The sequence below is a fragment of the Hemicordylus capensis genome, chromosome 2 (assembly GCF_027244095.1).
Source record: "Hemicordylus capensis ecotype Gifberg chromosome 2, rHemCap1.1.pri, whole genome shotgun sequence".
Classification (NCBI taxonomy): domain Eukaryota; kingdom Metazoa; phylum Chordata; class Lepidosauria; order Squamata; family Cordylidae; genus Hemicordylus; species Hemicordylus capensis.
The window spans coordinates 5,028,149-5,050,572 of NC_069658.1; the positions used below are offsets into that span (position 1 = coordinate 5,028,149).

Here is a 22,424-nt window from a genome sequence, read left to right on the forward strand (position 1 = left end):
ACCTCCTGCATGCAAGCGTCACCAGTGAGCTGTGGGTCCAACCCCTAAGGGGAATATCTCACAGCGCTCGTGTGTATCTCCCAACCACATGCAAACTAGGGCAGACCCTGCTTAGCAAAGGGGGCAATTCATGCTTACTACTGCAAGACCAGTTCTCCAGCCCTGCTCCACCGAATGCCTTTTAGCTTATCCCTGCTTTTCTTTCAACCTCTTTGGGTTTTGGGACTGAGAGATGGTACTAAAGCCAGAAGACATTGCTGCAACCTTAGGGACGCAGGAACATAGGAAGCTGCCATATACTGAGTCAGACCATAGGTCCATCTAGCTCAGTATTGACTACACAGACTGGCAGCGGCTTCTCCAAGGCTGTAGGTAGGGATCTCTCTAAGCTAGGGGTGTAGCTATAATTGAGTGGATGGGTTCAAAGAACCTGAGTCCCCAGCTCCTGAGGGGCCCCCAGTTCCACCTCTCCCTATTTTCTTCATTATCTCCCTCACTTCAAGGGGTCGCCGGAGAGAGGGGTGAACACGGGCCCCTCTCTCCCTTGGCTACGCCCCTGCTCTCAGCCCTATCTTGGAGATGCTAGGGAAGGAACCGGAACCTAGATGCTCTTTCCCAGAGCGGCTCCATCACCTGTGGGGAATATCTTACAAAATCTTCTAGTTTTCCTTCCTGCAACTTTCAATTGGCTGCTTTGGCCAGGCGGGGAATACACCGCCCCTTTCTTCTTAACATTCCCCCACTTTGTTGCCTGCTGCATTCTAAAAGAATGTCCTCAGATCTGTTTGAAACCCAAGTGCTAAAGAAAAGCTGGGCCTTGCTATGATTTCCTGTATCTAGGCGCACATCTTCTTGGTGTCAAGGTGGCAGCTTCTTCTTTGATTGTTAATTACCCTTTCATACTGCATGCCGTGCAAGACACTTTCACATTTTAATTAGCGATTTACTCTTCTTTGTAATTACTGATAGAGTGATTAGAGGCCCTTTTCTATTGCTGCACAATAGCAGTCCCCCATTTAAGAAGCACACCCGTTCGTTTGGTGCCCGTGGAATTTATTCTTCAGATTAGTCCACGAGCAGGTGATTTTGTAAAACAGACCAATAAAGGGAGGCAAGGGGGGGGGGATGCATTTGTACGGAAGAGACCTGAAGGAGCGTAGCAGCTCAAAGGGGGATCTGGGAGGGGGATCCCAGCAGAGCAGGAGAGAAACAGTGTTCATTGGGAGAGCACATACTCTGCAGCAAAAGCTCCTGGATGGGTCCTGGCACCAGCATCCCTGGCAAAAGGAATCCAGGTGGTAGAGCTGAGAGCAGCCGCAAGTCAGAGCAGACAGTTCTGGTTTAAATGGACCAAAGGCTTGACTCAATGGCTGACATCCTAATGGAACACAGGTGCTACATAAAGTGCATGTGTGCTGCTTCAATGGGAAGCGGCAGTCATCACATGGTGAAGGGGGAGAACGTTGCCAATCTCCCCTTCCCCCAGAAATACCCTGTGCTACCCCAAAAATATGTCCCTGAGGATTACATAGCCCTCAGGGGCATATTTTCTGGTGGTGCAGGGTGATTCTGGGGGAAGGGGAGATTGGCAACATTTGCCACCTCTGCATGAGAGCTGGTGTTGCATAGACCAGAATTGTTTGAGCAGCATCAGCACTTCTTCATGCAGTAGATGCGTTGTGTAAATCAGGCTGCTGGCGAGTGTAAAGTAGCTTTATATGTTTAAGTTCCCAGTTTGAAAGTTGTCTTCACCACAAACTATCTGTCCTCAGGCAAACTCAGAATCACCCAGGGTTGCTGTAAGGATTATTGAAGACATATTACACTTATATTTCTATTTTGCATGTTTGTATGTTTATAATAATCTCTCTCTATATTTTTCTCTTAAATGTACCCGTCGCTAATCCCATGCATGGCAGATCTCGCAAGAGTTTGTGAGCAAGCTGCTGCGGGGGGGGGGGGGAGTGAATGGGCAGAAATGGATGAACGGGTAAGAGAGAGGCCCCGGGGAAAGTGAGAAGGCAGTGGCGGTGGCGGGTGTGTGTGAAGAAAGCAGCACTGGGGTAGGGAAAGAGAAAGCAGCAGCCGGGTGTGTGTAAAGAAAGTGGTGCTGGGGAAAGTGGTGTGTGTGTGTGTGTGTAGAAAACGGCAGTCAGCCAGGCGGTCAACCAGAGAAAAATAACATTGGAGGGAGGAGGGCTGAAAATGAGGGGCGCAGATGCTCTGCGCCCAGCCCAGCGAGTATTTTTTAAAGTGATGCTACTGAAATTCGTATTTTTTGGCTCTCTGACCTACTAATCTCAGCAGGCTGGTAATGCTAGCTTCGATGCAAACCAAGCAATATGACCCCTGAAAGTTCTTCTCTGACTCAGATTAAAATGTCAGTAGCGCTGGGAAAACGACATCTCCCAGTGCTCAGTATGCCTCTTACCGGCAGCAAGCAGAGATCTTTCCTCCCTCCCTCCCTCCCTCCCTCCCTCCATGCCGTTGCCACTAGGGCATTGGGCTGCCAGCCCTCCAGGATCAGCCTGGAGTCTCCAGGGCTTGGCATCAGTCTTCACCGGAAAGTAATCCTGGAGATTGTAATGGTCTGATGTCGTGGGAAACAATCTCTGGGAATAGTTCTAATCAAAGTTGGCAACCTGCAGCAGCAAGAATGTAGGATGGATGGGAGAGAAGGCACTTGAGAGAGGGAAGGGGAGGGAGAGGGCTTGAGAAGGAGGGGAGGAGGCAGGTGGGTAGGCAAGAAGGAGGGGTGGGCTTGCCTCTAACAGGGATTCCCAGATGTTGATGACTACAACTCCCAGAATCCCCAGCTACAATGGCTTTTGCTTGGGGATTATGGGAGATGTAGTCAACTACATCTGGGAATCCCTGCTAGAGGGGATACTGATGGGCTTGGAAGCTCACTAGGGAGACTGGGGGATGGATCAGGCCCTGTTGGGCTCCCTGTGACATCGCAGGAGCATGGCAGGGAAGACTTATTTGAGAGAAGCCGCACTATAAGGTCATTTCATACAACCAGCTCTACCCAGGCTTGCACAGCCTTACCCAGGTAAGGCTAGTCCTGTGGAGCACCAGGACTGGGCAAAAAACCCAGGCTAAAAGTGAGGTGGAAGGGTGCATATGCGACTCTACCTCACCCCTTCTGATTGTGTGGATGCTTGGGCTGCTGGACGCCTGAGCAATCCATCGATCCAGGCAGCAGGAAGGCTCATCAGTGGGGAAATCCTCCAATGCACCACGAACTTCATGTGTTGCGTTGTGGGATGTGGGAGGCCACTGCCTGCTTTCCCCCCACCTGCTCACCACTCGCGAATCACTTGCGCACCGGCCATGTGGAAGCACAGTGGGAGGAAGACTAGAGCAGCGAGGATCATGGGGGGAAGGTAGGTTGTGTCCTGCCTCCCCCCGCAGCCCCCCTGCAGAAGAGTGCTGCAGTCTGGTCAGGTTAACTTTAGACAGCTTAGATTTAGAGTTACTCTCTCAGTGTCTGTTGAACACCTTGGGATGGGAAACCCTATAACCCTGGAAACCAGAAAAGAATTATGCATGAGAGAGCCAAGCCTTCTATCTAAGGTATCTGTAGGAAGATTTATGGGAGGTGAGGAGGTTCCTGTAAAACCTCGAGTCTAGAGTGTGATTTGACATGAGGCCATTAAAATAAACAGTGGGTCGCATCCCTACATTTCCCTGCCTGTAGTGAGGGGACCATTGATCCTTCCCTCCTTCCTTCCTTCCTTTTGAGAGATGCCTGCTTTTGAGCAACAGTGTGCTTTCGTTTGCAAGATGGTGAGAAAGAGGGAAGACCATTCTATGCCCATCTATTTCAGCTCCACACTAGCACAAGTCACCCTGGGCATAGCTATGCTACCAATGTATACTTGACAGTTAAGATTGCCTTAACTGTCATGGCTTCCCTCCAAAGAATTCTGGGAGTTAGAGTTTTGTGATGTGTTGAGTATTCTGTAATAGAGATCTCTAGTCCCAACCTACAACTACAACCCCCAGGGTTACCGAGGAAGTAGAAATGGCTTTGAGACCAGACATAGAAGGCTTAGAGATGCTGGGGTGGAGGTGTTTTGCCTACCTGTGCATTGAATTCAAATGGGGAGAAGGTGTGAGGGCTGTATACCCCTACTAACTAACTAACTGAATGACTAACTAACTAATTACATTTCTAGATCACCCCAACCAAAGGCTCTGGGTGGTGCACAAGAAGTTTAAAAAGACATAAAAACAAACATAGTTTAAAACACATTGCTTAAAGCAATATAAAAACATTTTTAAAACAGTTCAGAACCATTTAAAACCAATTTAGATACTTATAAAAACAATTTAAAAGCCTTGGAAGGCCAGGCCAAACAAGTAGGTTTTTAGGGCAGTCTTAAAGGCCGACAGCAAGCCTAAACTGTGGATATCTGCCGGGAGTGCATTCCGTAGGCCAGGAGCAGCTACAGAGAAGGCCCAGCTCTGAGTTGCCATCAGACGTACCGGTGTAACTGGAGAAGGACCTCTCCAGATGACCTCAACATGTGATGGGGATCATACAGAAGAAGGCACTCTCTAGCTTAGCAAAGAGTCACTTTTGAAAGTGGTGATTCTCTCATATTTAGCACGGGGATAGCAACTTGCCCTATCCAACCCCCGCACAGCATCTCTCCAGTGCCTATTGCTGGTATCTGCCTTATGTTTCTTTTTAGATTGTGAGCCCTTTGGGAACCATCTTATTTATTTCTATTTATTTTTCTATGTAAACTGCTTTGGAAACTTTTGTTGAAATCGATATATAAGTAGTAGTAGTAGTAGTAGTAGTAGTAGTAGTAGTAGTAGAAAATCATTCTAGGTCAGGGGTTCTCAAACTTTGGTCCCCACATGTTGTTGGACTACAATTCTCATCATCTCCAGCCACAATGACCTTCAGCTGAGATGATGGGAGTTGTAGTCCAACAACATCTGGGGACCCCAGGCTGAGAACCAGTGTTCCAGAGTGCCTCTTTCTCAGTTCTGTGTCTTAGAGCAGGGAACTCGGCTTCCTTCTAACTGTAACCTTTTCCTTCTTTCCTTCCTTCCTTCCTGACCCAACATATGGAGGCTATTCACACGATGGTAGAAAATTGGGCTGGCCTCCACTAGCCCGATTTTCTACAATCATGAGAACCACCGGGCTTGGCTGCGAGCCCGGTGGTTCTTGAGAGGGTAACCCGCTCAAGTAGCCCGTCCTTTAAACCGGGCTTGCAGAGTGAGCGCTCCGCAAACCCGGGGTTTTTTATTGTGAGTAGCCGCGGTGCAGCTCCATGCCGTGGTTACTCACGAGTAGACCCCCAGCAGGAGGCTGAAAAGCATCCTCCTGGCTCAGGGGTCTCTCCAGTATGCCCTGAGTGCTCACGCAGGGCATACTGGAGCTTCCAGGGGCCAGACGGCCCCTGAACTCCCCAGCCCCCACTGGCTCCGTCATGGAGCTGGCAATTGTGTGGGCGGCCAATCCAGCCGCCCATGGCTCCCGCCCTGCTCGTGTGTGGGGAGAGTGGGCTTAGCCTGCTCTCCCTGCTTAGCTCCCCAAACCGGGTCTCACTGATCGTGAGACCCGGCTCATTGTCGTCAAGAAAGCCACGCCAAAGACTCCATTGACCCGAAAGGGGCAGATCAATAACTGTGGAGCCATTGGGCAGTGCATGTTTCAAAAGCAGCCATCTGAAATGTACATCCCCCCTTTGTCTCATCAGGGAGTCCTGGACACATGTAAGAAAGGCAGCAGCCGCACTGCCTCAATAGGCTCTAAAGGAGTTGCTGTCTATTCAGCTCACCTCTGTGAGTGCTCTGCCCAAATCCACAGATGCAGTAATGCAGGGTTTCCCATTTGCCTCTCCAGGGCTGGTGGGTGCCTTCCCTGAGCCAATAAAGCCCACAACGAATAGAATAATTGCATGGCTGCTATTTATTTCAACAGGGCTTACACTGGAGAAGCCCCATGGGTCACACCCCTTTGTTCTTGCAATATAAGGCAATTTCTTCTTGGGCTGGCTCTTAGCCAGGGTTTTGCTGGCTAAGGCCAGGGTGTTAACATTGATTGCCAACTTGAAGTACCACTTTGACGTGGTTTTAAATGGTTTTGGAGAATTAAATAGCATTCCCCACCTCAGTCAGTTTAATCAGGAGGCCTGTTGTGCTCTAGATAATCTGTTTTGGGTCCTCTAAACTTTTGCCATGCTACCAATGCGGTAGGGGTAGGGGTAGAAGAACTTTTAGCTACTGATAATGTGGGAATGGGGTGGGGGGCAGAGCCCAACATTGTGCAGGAAGATGGACACATTTCCCCCCTGGATGTAGCTTGGCCATCTGTCAGGGATATTATCGCAGATTCTGGCACTGAACAGGGGGTTGGAATAGAAGAACCCTTCCAGTTCTAACGTTCTATGGTTTTATAAGAGAGGAGAGCTGGTCTTGTGGTAGCAAGCATGACTTGCCCTCTTAGCTAAGCAGGGTTCACCCTGGTTGCATAGGAATGGGAGACTTGATGTGTGAGCACTCTAAGATATTGCCCTTAGGGGATGGAGTCACTCTGGGAAAAGCAGAAGGTTACAAGTTCCCTCCCTGGCAGCATCTGCAAGATAGGGCTGAGAGAGACTCCTGCCTGCAACCTTGGAGAAGCTGCTGCTAGTCTGTGAAGACAATACTGAGCTACATAGACCAATGGTCTGAATCAGTATATGGCAGCTTCCTATGTTCCTATGTAACCCAAAGGGTCTAAAGAAGTTAGAGGAAACCAGTCAATCCCCCAGTTTTTTAAAAAAACAGACAAAATGTACAATGCCTTTTTGTGAGTGGGGAGGGACCTATGTCACAGATTTATACCAGGCCCAGAGAAATGGTGCTTGGGTTCTCTGTGGGGGATTTCAGATGTGGACGTGTTTTTTGTTGTTGAGAAAAACGGTTCTTGAGTCCACCCACATGCCGGACAGAGCAGTCACCATGCCCTGCCCTAAACTTAAAGCCAAACATTAAATAGAGAAACAAGGTATCAATGGATGATAAATATATCAGATATTCAGAGAATGTTCAGCAGATGGTCAAATACTTAGAGAATCGTCAGTAAATACTCCATTCACAGAGAAGTGAATGGTAGAGATTATAAATGCTTCTCTGAGGGAGGGCAGGATGCCTCCTTGTCATAAGGAGGCAATTATTAGACTTCTAATGTCTAATTAGACTTCTAAAGCTGTCTAATTTTTAGATTAGAAGATTTGACTTCTGAAGATGCCTGCCTTGGATCCCTCAGAGTTAAGCAACTACAGGCCTGTATTCAACCTGCCATGGTTGGGCAAGGTGATTGAGAAGGCCTCCCAGCTCCAGTGGCCTCCAGTTGGTGGCTTTCCAGCTCCAGGCGGTCTTGGAGGAAACTGATTATCTAGACCCATTTCAAACTGGCTTTGGGCAGGCTCTGGTGTGGAGACTGCCTTGGTCGGCCTGATGGATGATCTCCAGTTGGAAACTGACAGAGTGGGTGTGACTCTGTTGTTCCTTTTGGATCTCTTGGCGGCCTTCGATACTACTGACCATAGCATCCTTCTGGAATATCTGAGGGGATTGGGGGTGGGAGGCACTGCTTTGCAGTGGTTCTGCTCCTACCTCACGGGCAGATTCCACTTGGTGTCACGTGGAGACTGTTGTTCTTCAAAATCTGAACTTTTGGATGGTGTCCCTCAGGGCTCCATATTGTCTCTGACATTGTTTAACATCTACATGAAACCGCTGGGAGAGGTCATCAGATTTGGTGCAGGGTGTTATCAATATGCTGATGACACCCAAAAATATTTCTCCATGTCAACATAATTGGGAGAAGGCCTAACCTCCCTAAATGCCTGCCTGGAGGTGGTAATGGGCTGGATAAGGGATAACAACCTGAGGCTGAACCCAGATAAGATGGAGGTACTTATTGTGCAGGGTCAGAACTCAGGAGATGATTTTGATCTGCCAGTTCTGGATGGGGTCATGCTTCCCCAGAAGGAACAGGTATGCAATCTGGGGGTGTTTCTGGATCCGAAACTCTCCTCGGTGTTCCAGGTTGAGGCGGTGGCCAGAGGTGCTTTCTATCAGCTTCAGCTGATATGCCAGCTGTGTCAGTTTCTTGAGATGAATGACCGCAGAATGGTGGTACATATGCTGGTAACCTCCAGGCTGGATTACAGCAATGTGCTCTATGTGGGGCTGCCTTTGTACGTAGTCCATAAACTGCAGTTAGTACAGAACGCAGTAGCCAGGTTGGTCTCCGGGTCATCCTGGAGAGATCTTATTATCCCTTTGTTGAAAGAGTTACACTGGCTGCCGATAAGTTTCTGGGCAAAATATAAGGAGCTGTTTATTACCAATAAAGCCCTAAACAGCTTAGGCCCTGAGTATTTAAGAGAACGGTGGTATAGAAATATGTTAAATGAATGAATGAATGAATGAATGAATGAATAGATAGAAAGTGGCCCTACCCACCGCCAGCACAGTACGTCCAGTGACTGTTGCTGGTGTCTATCTTATTTTTCTTTTTAGATTGTGAGCCCTTTGGGGACAGGGATCCATCTTATTTATTTGTTATTTCTCTGTGTAAACTGCCTTGAACCATTTTTGGAAGGGCGGTATAGAAATCAAATGAATGAATGAATGAATGAATGAATGAATGCATCCTGAAAGTGTATTCATTTCATCTGTAACCCGCAAATACAACCATGCGGATAACATGGAAGGTGGAATGGGATTAAATGTTTCTCCCCACTTTAGGCAGCCAACATTTTTTTTAAAAGAAGGTTGCACAACAACCAAAAATAGTTGAAATGCACCTACTCTTTCAAAGAATCCAAGTCTTAAATGGCAACAAGGTAGTTTTCCTGACTAGCTCGTGTCTAGGTACAACAGGACATAGGGAAGTAGGAAGCTGTCATATCCTGAGTCAGACCCTTGGTCCATCTAGCTCAGTATTGTCTTCACAGACTGGCAACGGCTTCTCCAAGTTTGCAGGCAGGAATCTTTCTCAGCCCTATCTTGGAGAAGCCAGGGAGGGAACCTGGAACCTTCTGCTCTTCCCAGAGCGGCTCCATCCCCTGAGGGGAATATCTTGCAGTGCTCACACTTCTAGTCTCCCTTTCATATGCAACCAGGGCAGACCCTGCTTAGCTATGGGGACAAGTCATGCTTGCTACCACAAAACCAATTCGCCTCTCCTCTATGTACATCTATATGACATCTGTACAGTTGCAGAGACAAAAGGGACTTCAGTACTTTTTTGTGTAAAGAGTTGGGTGAAGCTCCCTCCCTTTCTCCTTATCTCCTCTTTCCTTTGTCTATCGCTCCATCTCTCTCCCCCTTTCTCTTTCTCCCTCTCCCTCTCATTCTCTGATGTTTCTAAGGTGCCAATCACTTCCGTATCTTTAAGCCGGTGGTCCGATGTGGATTCAACGGGACCTGTGGGACAGCACGAAGCGGTATCACTCTGGTCGTTTTCTTTGTGTACGATTTGGAGATGAAGACAGATAGGGAATGACACAGATAACTGGTCTGATTGAGAAACAGGCTTCTGGCACATCTTGGGCCTGCTGACGCCAGACACTGGAACGTGAGCCTGTCATTTAGACAGTTCTGAATCTCCCTGGGGTAATCAGCGCTACCCGCTTGTCAGAGCTTAGGGTGTGTGTGTGTGTCTGTCTGTCTGTCTGTCTCTCTGTGTGTGTGCACAACATGAGCAAATCTACCAGTCCATGTGCTGATGAAAACCCATATTCGCCTATTGTGGACCTGGTAGAAAAGGGGTAAAAAGGAGGAGGATGTGATTGGGAAACCGTTAACTAACAGTGGTCTCTACTTTGATTTCCCTGTCCACACACTGCAGCCTGCCCTTCTACACTGACTAGAGGAGAAAAGGAGGTGCACTTGATTTATCCTAAGGCCACAAGGGGCTCTTGGGGTATTTCAGAAAAGCCAATCACCTGAGCCAGACTCCCAGAATATGAAGAGTGGGTCTGTGGACAAGAGACCCGTCATCACAAGCTTTGGGTTGGGGCCACCAACTTCATGATATTAACACTGAGGGGAGATTCCAGGTTTGGAATTCATGAACACATCTGATGGTGTTTCTCAAGACTTGAATAAGTGGGCAGTGGGGCTATCCAGATAACTGGCAGCATAGTCCCATTACAAAGAGCAACCTGCCTTCTCTTTGACTATGTGGACTGTATTGATGGTAACGTACACGTGTAATTAGCAAGAATGAACTCAGGAAGAAGGAGGCTGTTGCTTCCGAATATTCATGCCATAATAAAATTAGTTGATTATTAAAATACGTACATATTGGGTTTATTTAAATGAGATTGGGGCACAGTCCCCTGATCCCACCCCAGATTTCTTGCCTGTGGGAATCTCCATGATTCTCCTGAAGACATGTGCTGCTAGCTTTCAAAGTGAGGCTCAGTCCTCCATGGACAGGTGCAGGAGGAGGAGGAGGAGGCAGCTTGCTGGTCTCTTCCAGCGTATACATTGAGCAGACCGTGAAAGAGAATGGCAAGCCATCTCACCCAGTTTGCATGACAGACAGTTGAATGCCCATTCCTATTTACATAGGGACATAGGAAGTTGCCTTCTACTGAGTTAGACCCTTGGTCCATCTAGCTTAGTATTGTCTACATGGGCTGGCAGCAGCTTCTCCAAGGTTTCAGACAGGGGTCTCTCCCAGCTCTACCTGAAAATTTTGCCAGGGTTGAACCTGGAACCTTCTGCATGCAAACATGCAGGTCCTCTTCCCAGAGCCGTCCCATCCCCTAAGGGGAATATCTTTCTCTTGCTTTTTCATTAGTTCACCCCATTGCTAAACTCAGAACCAAAAGGAACACTGCTAGCCAGCCATATGCCTCGGATTTCTATTAAGATTCAAATGTGAACAGTCTTTCCTCAGACAGAAACAGTAGAGACTTTCTGGGCTGTACCACCAGACTGGGGACGGAGGGAGGGCTCATGTGTTTAAACTCTTCCATGCATAAGACAAATCCTTGTACAGCAGGGATTCTGAAATGTGGGTCCCAGGTATGGGCAGATGTAAGCTGAAGGCCATTGTGCCTGGGGACGATGGGAATTGAAGTTCAACAACATCTGGGGACCATGTTTGCGAATCCTCTGCTGTATAGTATGCTTGCACGTTGTGGGGGGAGCAGTATAACTCCTTCTTCCTGGAGTGTTAATTTTTTTAAGATACAAAGATTTTTCTTCTTACAGGGAGAAGCTTTTTCAACTATGTGATACCTGCAGTCTGAAGTGCCACAACTCAGGAAGGACTGTACCATTTCTGCACATGTGAATGGATTTTTTGGTGATCCTTGGTGAGTCTCAAACACTTTCCCCCTTACTTTAGGGGATGCTCCCAATGATGAACTACGACTCCCCCACCCCATCGGCTTCCCCCATGATGTCTCTACACTTACTGCCTGTGCGTAGGCGCCGTATGCTCCAAACTGGATAGCCATTGGATTGAACATGCCCATCTGGCCGGCCATTTGCTGCATGCGCCTCATTGTGCGCTCCTTGTCTGTGTCTGCGAACTTGACCACCAGGCTCGACGAGGCGCCCTGCAAGAAGGGAAACAAAAGAAGGGAGGAGAAGGGTGAAAGCTCCCGTTAGTCTGCTCAGCTGGTATCTGGGAGGAAAACAAAGGCCGGGTTCAGACGAACCGGAAAACTGCAGTTAATCATGGCTGGGGGTTACAATTCCTAACTCCAATTCGTGCCACAGACGTTCAACAAACCGTGGCCAGCAAAACTGCATTGGCAGGAGAGGGGAGCCCCGCCCTGCCGCTTGGCCTCCCAGCCCGATTCCGGCCAGCTTCGCCGCCAGACTGCGGGCAAAGTGTCACCACGGCAGCGGGGCAGTCGTGATTGGCTAAGATCTTGAAGGGGCGTGCCGAGCGCTGATTCTGGAGCCAATTTCTGATCTAGGACCAGCCTTTTGGAAAACTCGGACCGGGTCTAGTGAACATTCAATATAACTTATATGAAAATTCGATATAAGTACTGCACAGATCTATAAACTCATTATGGTAAATAATAGTGAAGCCCTGTGTGAAAGAATGACCCCTTCCCACTTGGTTTCATGGTCTGTGTGTAATTTGTTTTGCCTTAATTTGTCTTGTTCTGTGTCCACTCCAAGCTCTGTAAGGGTTAAAAATATGTTGCTACTTCTGACAAGCAACTCTGTGGGAAAAGTGGTCAGCCGCAGAGTTTTGGAGGGAAAGTTGTAAACTCTTACCATTGGTTGTCTCCAGGCAGAGAAAGAAGGTTCTAGCTGCCTGAGGTAACAAACTCTTTCATTGGCCAAGGTATCCCTTGAGAACTGAATAAAAGGGAGACAGGAGCAGAGTTCTGTTAGATGGTTTGCTGCTGAGTGTTGTGAGAGCCAGAAGGCTAGAACACTAGCAGTGTAAGATGGGGCGGAAACTGCTAGGGAGCTGGTCTTACTGAAGCCGGCTAAGCCTTATGACAGAAGGCTAGCAAGTTTTCTCGGTTTTATTTCGAAATTTATGTACTCTTGCCAACCTAATCTTTCAACTACTGTTCCTGTACAGTGTTTTGAATTTTTGAAACATTTTTATCACCAGTAAACCTGTTCTTGTTTTTAGTATATTTTCTGGGGTGTCTATCAGTTAGTTTAGTCCTACCATACACCTACTTTCCCTTTTTACCACGCTACTAAGTTTTGATCTTGTTTCTCAATGACAGAGGGTTTGTGACGGTTAGCCCAAGCAGTCACACTGGTTTAAGAGTCTTTGGTGGCAGTGGATGGTTAGACTGAGGGCCAGTTGCGGCCAAACTCTAACACCATACAAGTATATTTTTGTCTTATCGGAATGATAATGTCTGCTTTAGAGACTTCCCCTCCCCCAACCTTCCTCCTTTATTTTTCAACCAATTATATAAAACCTGAAATTTAGTCCTTAAAAATAAATAAATCCAGAGGCCCCTCATAATCTGAGGACCTAAACTGTAGCTTACTTAGCTTGTGCCTTAATCTGGCACTGGAGAGAGGAAATCCAAATGAAATAAAGTTAAATAAATAAACCCTTGCTTACCTGGGGCCATCCCTGCACAAACAAAATGGTAGGTGTGGTTTGTAAGAGCACAAAAACATTTACATTTGATCATGTTTAGAAGGTGGCTGACAGAAGGATTGGAAGGCAGAGGCAGTCTGCAGAAGAGATGCTCACATCTGTTTTCTAATTTCCCATGTCTGTATGGCATGGGTCAGTGTAACACTGTTGCACAGATGTGGGAAAATAAAAACAGATGTGCATTGCAATCTGCACCGTGAGAATCAGGAATCCAACTGAACCTTCTGCTTTGAAGAACGATTCATTCTCATCTCAAGAAATGGTCGTCCTTGGCAGTGGTAGAGCGAGGACGCCACCGGCCCCTGTTCATTCCACTGGTGGTGGCCCCCATCGCCAAAGGCACGCACCCCGCATCTGATGTCAGACGCACCTAAGTGTGATGTCAGACATGGGAGCATGGCCATGTTAGCAAACAGAGCCATGCACCCCGTTTGCAAGTAAACTTTGGCTGGCACCGTGTTTGCAGCATGGCTGGTAGTGCCTCTTGCTGCTTGCAAAAGCAGAGATGCATTCCCAGCCAGGCTGGGAACATTTTTGAAAGGCTTCAGCCAGCACTGGGCTCCCAGCCTGTCTGGGAACGTGTCTCTCTGCTTTTGCAAGCAGAGAGAGGTGCTACCGGCTGCACTGCAAATGTTACGCCGGCCAAAGTTTACTTGCAAATGGGGTGCATGGCCCCATTTGCTAATGCGGCCACGCCTCCTGTCTCTGATGTCAGATGCAGGGAGTATGGCTGGGGTGCCAGGTACGGATTCTTTGGAAACCTCCTCCTCCTAAGCAGTGGTGGCTCTGTCCCTGATCCTTGGATACGGCTGGAAGCCACAGTAGGAATTCACCCATCCAGTCTGCCTGCTATGACACTCAAGTACACCCAAACAGATCCAATCCAAGACTTGGCTAGGCTGCTGCTAAAGACCTCCAGTGATCAAGGTTCCATCACATACTGTGCAACAAGTTTTCATGCTCAACCACTCTTGCGATTAGGAGGTTTATAGATGATGTGATGATCTGGCAGATATTCTGCCATGGATGTTGTAATTCTAATGGCGTAGACTATTATCCCATATCCACCTTCTGTCCCATTCTTTCCCTCTGGCATACTTTCTGTTGGGAACAAGTATCATTGGACAGATGCCAAACTCTTGTGTGAGCTAGCCAGAGGTTTAAATGTGAGGGTACACACTGGAATGCACACCTGCATTTTCAGGACATCACCTGCATTTAAATGTGCATTTGGACGTGCATTCTGATACACAACCAATGTATGCCTGCAGTTCATAAATACAAAGAGATCCAAGACATTTGGCAGAGTTTCCACAGATGTCTGAAAGGATGGGGTGGAAAAGCAAAAGAAAAGAACACTGCAATAAAGGGAGCGTTCCCAGATCAGTTCCCAATGTCTAATCTAAATCTTTTCATATCTCACTTGAACTCTTTTGACCACTCCTCCATATGACTCCTCCTTCTCCAGAGTCATCAGAAGAAGACTCCGTAAGGTTGTTCTCATGACTATTCTGGGCAGGGCTGGGAGGATAGGGAAAGGGAAGGCAGGACCCAAGCTGCCTTCACCGATTGGCAAGGGGGAGGTGGGAAAACAGGCTGTAACCTCCCACATCCCACAATGCACCACACGAGGAGCATGGTGCATTGGGGGATTTCCCCATCAGTGGGCGCTCTACCTGCCTGCCGCTTGTGGCTGCTTAGGCTGCAGGCAACATAATTTATGTGCTGCCTGGTGGGAAAGCTCTGGGATTGGGTCCAGTCCTGGTGCTCCATATGAGCAGCCCTACCCGGGTGGGTCTGTGCAAACCTGCGTAGGGCTGCTCATGGGAACAGCCCCTTTGAGGGCTCTCTTGCTATCTGCAAGGTTCATCTGCTGGGGACATGTGGACAGGCCCTCCCTGCTGCGCCCTCCTTGATGGAACTCTCTCTCATGGCAGCTGAGATCAGCCCTCTTCTGGCTTATGTTTTGGCACTGACTGAAGACACTCCTCTTTTGACAGGCCTTTTTGGACTGCCCTGGATGACATTATCTGCTCTCACTGTAATATATTTCACTGACAACTGAATGGATGCTGTTTTTAGTGCTGCGTCTGTTTTTTGGGAGCTGCTTTGGATACTTTTAAGAGGAGTATTATAATTATTATTTATTTAAAATATTTATACCCCACCCCTCCAGTGCACTACTGCTCGGGGCGGCTCACAACAATAAGATAGATACAAGTTACAATAAAAGTAATAAAATTAACTAAATTAAACAAAAAAGTTGTCAGATTAAAAACCACAATCATTATAAGGTTCAAATTAAAGGTTATTTTAAAAACTAAAAACTGAAAATTATAAAAAGCTAAAGAACTAACCAGATATAACAAAAAAAAGGAGCATTAAAAAGCCTCCTTAAAAAGGTGTGTTTTAGGATGGATAGACAATTTGTAAATATATTCAAGTCAACCTTTCATGTATTTGAATACTTGTTTTGAAACCTTCCCAGCTTCTTAAGTCTTTCCAGATTCCCCAGATGCTGACCCCACAGAACTCTATTTTATTTGTGATTTAGTGTTAAAACATGTATCCTGCTTTGTCTCACAAGTCAATATGGTTGAGAGAATGACTTGCTCAGGAACCTCCATCAAGCCCAAAATCTCAATCAACCACCAATGGCATGGAAGGTGCTTGAAAAGATTCCCTCTGCCAGGCCATTTCATGAATCCTGCATTTTCCTGCTTGCCACTGCACAGCTTTTGTTTTTGGCAGTGGGTTCAAATCCTAAGCGTGTGACTTGAACCCAGGTTTTGCAAGCCAAAGCATGGCACTGTATGTGCACAGTCCTGCTTTGTGTGGCTGGGACAGACACTTGGGACAGAAAGCACTGCTTTCGATGTATTTGGGGAAGGACCACAGTTCAGTGGAAGGATGTCTGCTCTCCATGCAGAAGGTTCCAGGTTCAATATCTGGCATCTCCAGGTAGAGCTGGGAAATGCCCCCAAGACTTGCATCTCTGGGTGGTTTACAATTAAAATCATTTAAAACATTAAAAACATTTTAAACCCAATATTAAAACTATTAAAACTATAAATCTGATTAAGAGCCTGGGTGAATAAGTATGTCCAGTGCCTTTTTAAAAGCTGGAAGAGATGGGAAGGCTCTTATTTCAACAGGGGGCACATTCCAAAGTCCAGGAGCAGCAACAGAGAAGGCCCATTCCCGAGTAGAACACGCTGCACCAAATCCCTGATTATCTCTCCCAGCGGTTTCATGTAGATTTTAAACAATATCAGAGACAATATGGAACTTCCAATACATCTGACCTTTCATTTTGTATATGCACAACAGCCTCTCCAGCTCTCCAGTGATAAGAGATGCGGAGGTGCGGGGTACGGATTAACATGCTAAGGAAGCCCATTTTCCCTTGCATGGAGGGCTCACAATAAGAACCATCTTCCCTGGATCTACAGCACGTTCTGGAAGGAAGTGGCTTACATTGGTGATAAGTCTGTCTGTCTGTCTCTCTCTCTGACCTGTCACTCTCTCCTACTCTAATAATCTATAAGTCACTCAAACAATGCAGCAAGAAACAAAGGAGTGAAACAAATGGCTTAGCTAAACAAAGGAAGGGAGAGAGAGAGATACTCTGTTCATGGATGCAGAGTGGTAGGCACATGTGTTATTAAGAGAGCAAAGCAAGGAATGGGGAAGAATCCTCTCCAGCCTGTACCAAGATCTTTGATACATGCAAGGAAGCCACTCTCTTCCTTAACATCTCTTTTCTCCCCGCCCCCACCTCAAATCACATGGCACAAGTATTGATCCTTCCCCAAACAGTGCTCTTAATTACACTTCATTGACAAATGAATATTTTTAATGCATACATTTCCTGGTAATTATCACCAAACCAGTCCTTAATTAGATCTCAAGATTCGCTTAATTAATCCAGGACTGAGAGACTGTTTGGTAACCGGGATCTAATAATCTGAGCCTATTTGCAGAAATGTTGGAAACTCAGCCTGTCTACTGCAATCAGATAGCTGAGGTTACGGGGTGGGTGGGAATGTGTCTGTGGTTTCTTCCTTGGATGCTAACACAGAATGATGAAAGGCTGTGGTGAGTATAAATTGGCGATGAGGGATAAAATAGACAGATTGCCATCAAGGAACCTGGAAGGCTGGGCTTCAAAAAGAAGCCAGGTTGGGTTTTTTTTTTGCAATTCTGCTTATATCCTATGGTACCAAATGAAAGGTATTATGCAAATAAGGCATAATTGCATGTATTTATTTAACTGGGGTGTTTTATACTGTTTGCAAATGTAGAAACACAGATTTGGAAGGAACCAGAAATCAAGCTTTGTTCTAAACCTCCCAGAGACGTAAGTTTTGGGTGGTATAAGAATTTGTCAAACAAACAAACAAACAAACAAACAAACAATAGGCCATACCTCACGCCAGAGCTAAGAGGGGAGTTTTCTGAAGCAGAGTGCCTGCCTATTGCTGGAATTGGAGGACTAGAGGTGGATCTAGACCAGGAGCTTGGTTTAGGGCTTGAGCTGGATCCTGAAGTGCAGCAGACAATGGTAAAAGATACTATTCTGTGGGCTAGGCAAAATCCCAATTCCAGATTTTTATATGAGGCTTAGACATTCCAGAGGGTTCAGGCTGCTTGCTAGCCAGAGGGTCCAATGTGGCACACTCCTGCTCCCTTCTGCGGTCCAAGCTCTCTTAGTCTTAGTTACTTCACTCGGATGGCACATTTGGATCACATCATCCTGTGAGGTTCCTGGTTCATGTTCTGGTACCTCTAACAAGACTACCCTTTTGCCCACCAGTCTTCCCTGGATCAAGCCATGAGCAGTGTGCCTCTAGCAGAGACAGGGGCGCAGCAAGGTTGGAGTTGGCCTGGAGACGAGATTTTAAAATGGGTCCCTCACTACTGATTTACAAAAGAGACTTTCAACCATGCAATGCGGTCCTATGTAAGTTTTCTCACAAATCCTAACAAAATCAGTACAGTTTGCTTCCAGGTAAGTGTGTAGAGAATTGCAGTCTCAGGCAGCAAATCTAACCACATTTAGCTGGAAGTACATTTCACTAAAACCTAAAGGACTTGGTAATTTTTTGTCATGAAACAATCCATTTATAGGACTTTTTTGGATGGTTATTTAATTTTGAAAATATTAAAACCCAACAATTTGTCCAATCCACTTCAATTTAAATATACATATTCCTCCCACATCTCTCTGCTCAAAACCAAAGCCCTATGCCCAGTCATTCCAGGTAATCTAAAGGCTGGGGCTGAAATGTTTTTTTTTTTTTTTTAATGACAGCAAAGGGCAGATTCTTCCATATCGAGGTGGAACTACATTAAAAATTTTTTTTTTATTTTTTTAAAAAAATTAAAACCAGCAAATTCCTCAGTCTCTGAATTAAATATTCAGAGTCATTTCAATCTGCCCCACACATCCACACACACCTTATATTAAAGCTCTATGGCATGCAATCCTTACATATCCAAAGGGAGGGGAGAGAGAAATAACCACAAAAAGGAAATCACATCCTATCTCCATTACTAAGCCTGAGGAGTCAAAAGCTGGGCATTGCTGTGGTGGGCAAGGGCGGCCAGCACGGGCCACCCTGCCTCCCTCCTTCCTTCCTTGCTGCCTGCCTGCCGGCACTTGAGTTCAGGCTTCAGGGAGGCCTGCACGGAGGCCTCTCTGGAAGCCCTGCCCACCCACTGAACAGCTGAGAGGTGGAGACTGAATGGGCTACAGCCTCTGGCAGGCTGCTTTGCTCCCCTGGCCAGAGCAGGAGGGCTAGCAGGAGAGGAGGCCAGCAGGCAAGGCAAGGGGGCTGGCTAAGGGGCTTCAAGGCCTTATGGGTCTAGAGACATTTGTCTCCCTTTGCCCAACGGAACTTACGCCCCTGAGAGCAGTGTGCAGTCCATGAAGGGACCAGCTGTGCACAGGGATCACTATACATTGCAGATACATGACTCATGGAAAGAAGGCAACCTGTATACTACAGAAGGAGCCAATCTTCCTCTAAGGTAACCTCTGACCCAAAGGAAAAATCCTCCCAGAATCGGGTCCTGCCGGGGGTTTTTTTTGGAAGGGATTTTTATATTTGATTGGTGAAGGAGACTCACAGGATAGTGGGGGCAAGAAGTGCACTATGAGGGCCAGGGATGGGACCTGTGCAGTGAGAAATGGCTTCATTCCTTGGTGCCCTTCCCAAACTTTACTATGCTTTTTGTTACCACTATTCAGCCTCATTTAAGATTTCTTTACTTTATGAGCTGAGCTTCAGTGAGGGGAGGGCATTTTAAAATCTTGTCTCCGGGCCCACTCCAACCTTGCTATGCCCCTGAATGAGACCAGAGGCACTCTTACCCCTGGACTTTGGGGCGAATGTCCAGGGCCTCAACACCCCCTGCCCCCCCAATCCTCTTTAGCCTGTCCTGGGTGGTGTGATTGCTGCTGGCCCACACAGCACCGGACAGCCGAATGTGACTGTAACCTGCACCAGATGCTTAAGGGATGTGGGGGGGGGAGGGGAGGATGGGGAAAGAAATATGTGGGATGGGAATATGTTGAGTTGTGTGTTGAAATGTTTCTGCTAATGCATATTTGCATCAATATACCTGTTTTATATTCTTACATTATTGTGAGTTCAGTTGCTGTTTGTGCCCCCAAGAACCCCTGTGTTAAAAATACTGTGTATATTATGGAGTGTGTGTGTGCGTGCGCGCATGCAGGGGGGTGATGCTTAGTGTGTTTCTCCAAAGGCCCTTTGGGACCAGACCCCAAAATTACCAAAGTGCACCTCTGAATGAGATGCCCATCAGAGCTGGAAGAAGGTGGCAACCCCCCACTGAGGGGAGGGGCTGGATGTAAAGTGAATCCCCCCCCTTCTCTGTATGTAGCAGTTTGTGGGCTGGAAGAGACAGAAATGCAGAAAGAGAGAGATCTGTGAGTTGGCTGGAGCCGTGAGTTGGCTTGAAGTGTGAGCACTGCAAGATATTCCCCTCAGGGGATGGAGCCGCTCTGGGAAAAGCAGAAGGTTTCAAGTTCTTCCCTGGCAGCATCTCCAAGATAGGGCTGAGAGAGTTTCCTGCCTGCAACCTTGGAGAAGCCACTGCCAGTCTGAGAAGACAATACTGAGCTAGAGGGACCAAAGGTCTGACTCAGTATGTGGCAGCTTCCTCTGTTTTTATGTTCCTATGTACCTTGGAGCTCAGGGCTGTCAGGGAAGGGTGCAGGCTGTAAAGGGAATTGGAGGGTATAGCATCTCCTACCTTGTAGGAATGCCTCTTTGAATATTAGAGTTTAGAGTTGGAAAGTACCTTAAAAGCCTTCTCGTCCACTCCCCTCCTCCGTGCAGGAAACTGTCATAGCACCCCTGACAGACAGCTATCCAACTTCTAATTGAAAACCTCCAGTGAAGGATTGCTGAGTGATGCATGAGGCAGGCGGTTCCCCTGTCCAACTGCCCTTACAGTTAGGAAATTCTTCCTAATATCTGCTTGCCTCCACTTAAGCTCTGCTGTAGATTTGCACATGAAGCAGATATATTACAGAAGTGTTGTCTATCCATAGTGCTCTCTCCTCCATAGGAATCCAAACTCAAGTTCCAAGTACGGTACCTGGAACTTGGGGAAGTGGGGAGAATAGAGCAAGACAGGGTGGCGCTCGCAATGGAGACAGAGTGTCGCTAGAGCAATGTGATCATTTCCATTGACTCCGAAAGATCCAGACATAGAGTACAGAATGGGGATGGAGTGTCCTTTTTAGCACTGACTTTGTAAGAGACCAGTTCAAGCTGGAGCTGATCAAACCCCACTCGCTCTTGGCCTGGCAGGCCGCTGAATGTAACTCCCCTGCAGCCAGCAATCTATCGCTCCCCTTAGTCAGCCGAGCTTGGCATTCTCCAGTCCGGGACTGTGAGGGGAGAATAAAAATGGAGACACAATTGCCCCGCGCTGTGCTCACTTTGTAATCCCTAATGAGAGACCTCGGTGGGGAAAACTAATTTCCCAGCCTGTCTTGAGGTGTGAAATAAAGTTCTTCTTGAAAATGAGAGCTTGACAGGTCACTGGTGCAATTTCATATGCACAGCAAAATAAAATCTCCATCCATTGGTATTTCATTAAAAGCCATGCAAACAAATGGGCCCACCCCACCCGCTGCCCTATTTCCCCCACTCAGCAGCACCGTCTGTGCTGGCGCACGACCCTCCCCTCCACAAACAAAGCGTAAACTTTCTATCAGGAGCAAGGCTGCATTGAGACAGCAGGTAAATCTTGTTCTCTTTAGGAGAACAAGAGTCATCAAAGGGTGTGTGTGTGGGGGGGGACCCCTTGCAAGAGCTTTTGCCTCGCCAAGTTCAAGGCTGCTTGTAGCCAAATAAAAGCAGCCCAGAGGGTTAAGAATTGGTAGCCCCTCCAGATTCTTATGTCTACTTGCCTGTCAAGGAATCAGGGCTGTCCTTAGGAAATGGCTAGCAGGGCGACCGCCCCGGGCCCCGCTCTTTTAACCCCCATTAGAATGAGCTCGAAGGGGCCCCCGCACTGGCTGATTTGCCCCAGGCCCGCACCCCGCCAGGGCTCTCTAAGGACAGCCCAGCAAGGAATTCATGAGCCCCCCCCCGCCGTGGCTCTGAATTAGGGCTATTCCTATGTGTGCCACCGGTTCTTCCTTCCTAGGTGCAAGAGTGCATGTTTCTCCCTGTTGAATTTCCTTTGCTTTTCAGCTGCCCAACTCACCAGAGTGTTGAGACCAGTCGGAATGTTTGGCCTGGTCTCCTGGAGTTAAACTCGACAGGGACACAAATGGGTGCTAAAGAGGCTTGCTTGCTTCCTGCTAGAAGTGCTTCTCATATGACTCGTGGGGGGGGCAATCCTAATGAGGGCAATCCTAATGGGAGGGCATGTGCTGTGAACTCTCTCCCTGGTTGATACTTCCCTGCAAAAAAGCATCGGCCCACGTGATGTGCTGTGTTTTGCCTCTCTAAGGCTGCACCCCAGGGCTGCTTTGGGCTCTTTAGCAGCCCTGGTGGTGTCTCATTCGTGACAATGGGGGAATCCGCTGGCGCTCTGCTTGTGAGACTGTTGGTTGAGAGCACTGGTGGGGCTGTTAGGGAGTCTGCAGCAGCAGCAGCAATAGCAATAGCACTTACATTTATATACCGCTCTATAGCCGGAGCTCTCTAAGCGGTTTACAATGATTTTAGCATATTGCCCCCCAATATTCTGGGTACTCATTTTACCGACCTCGGAAGGATGGAAGGCTGAGTCAACCTTGAGC

General features: G+C 47.5%; 1 protein-coding gene across 15 annotated transcripts in view; it reads right to left on the reverse strand.

Moving 5' to 3' along the window:
* CELF4 (CUGBP Elav-like family member 4) overlaps positions 1–22,424 on the reverse strand; it is a 974,578-nt gene that overhangs the window by 85,927 nt on the left and 866,227 nt on the right. For 8 of the 15 annotated variants that reach the window (XM_053294712.1, XM_053294715.1, XM_053294717.1 and 5 more), the window contains exon 6: positions 11,457–11,600. In XM_053294712.1, coding sequence (XP_053150687.1) covers positions 11,457–11,600 — 144 coding nt within the window. Of the gene's footprint in view, positions 1–11,456; positions 11,601–12,276; positions 12,361–22,424 lie in introns of all 15 variants that reach the window. The other 7 variants (XR_008315888.1, XM_053294707.1, XM_053294709.1 and 4 more) reach the window with 1 other exon arrangement.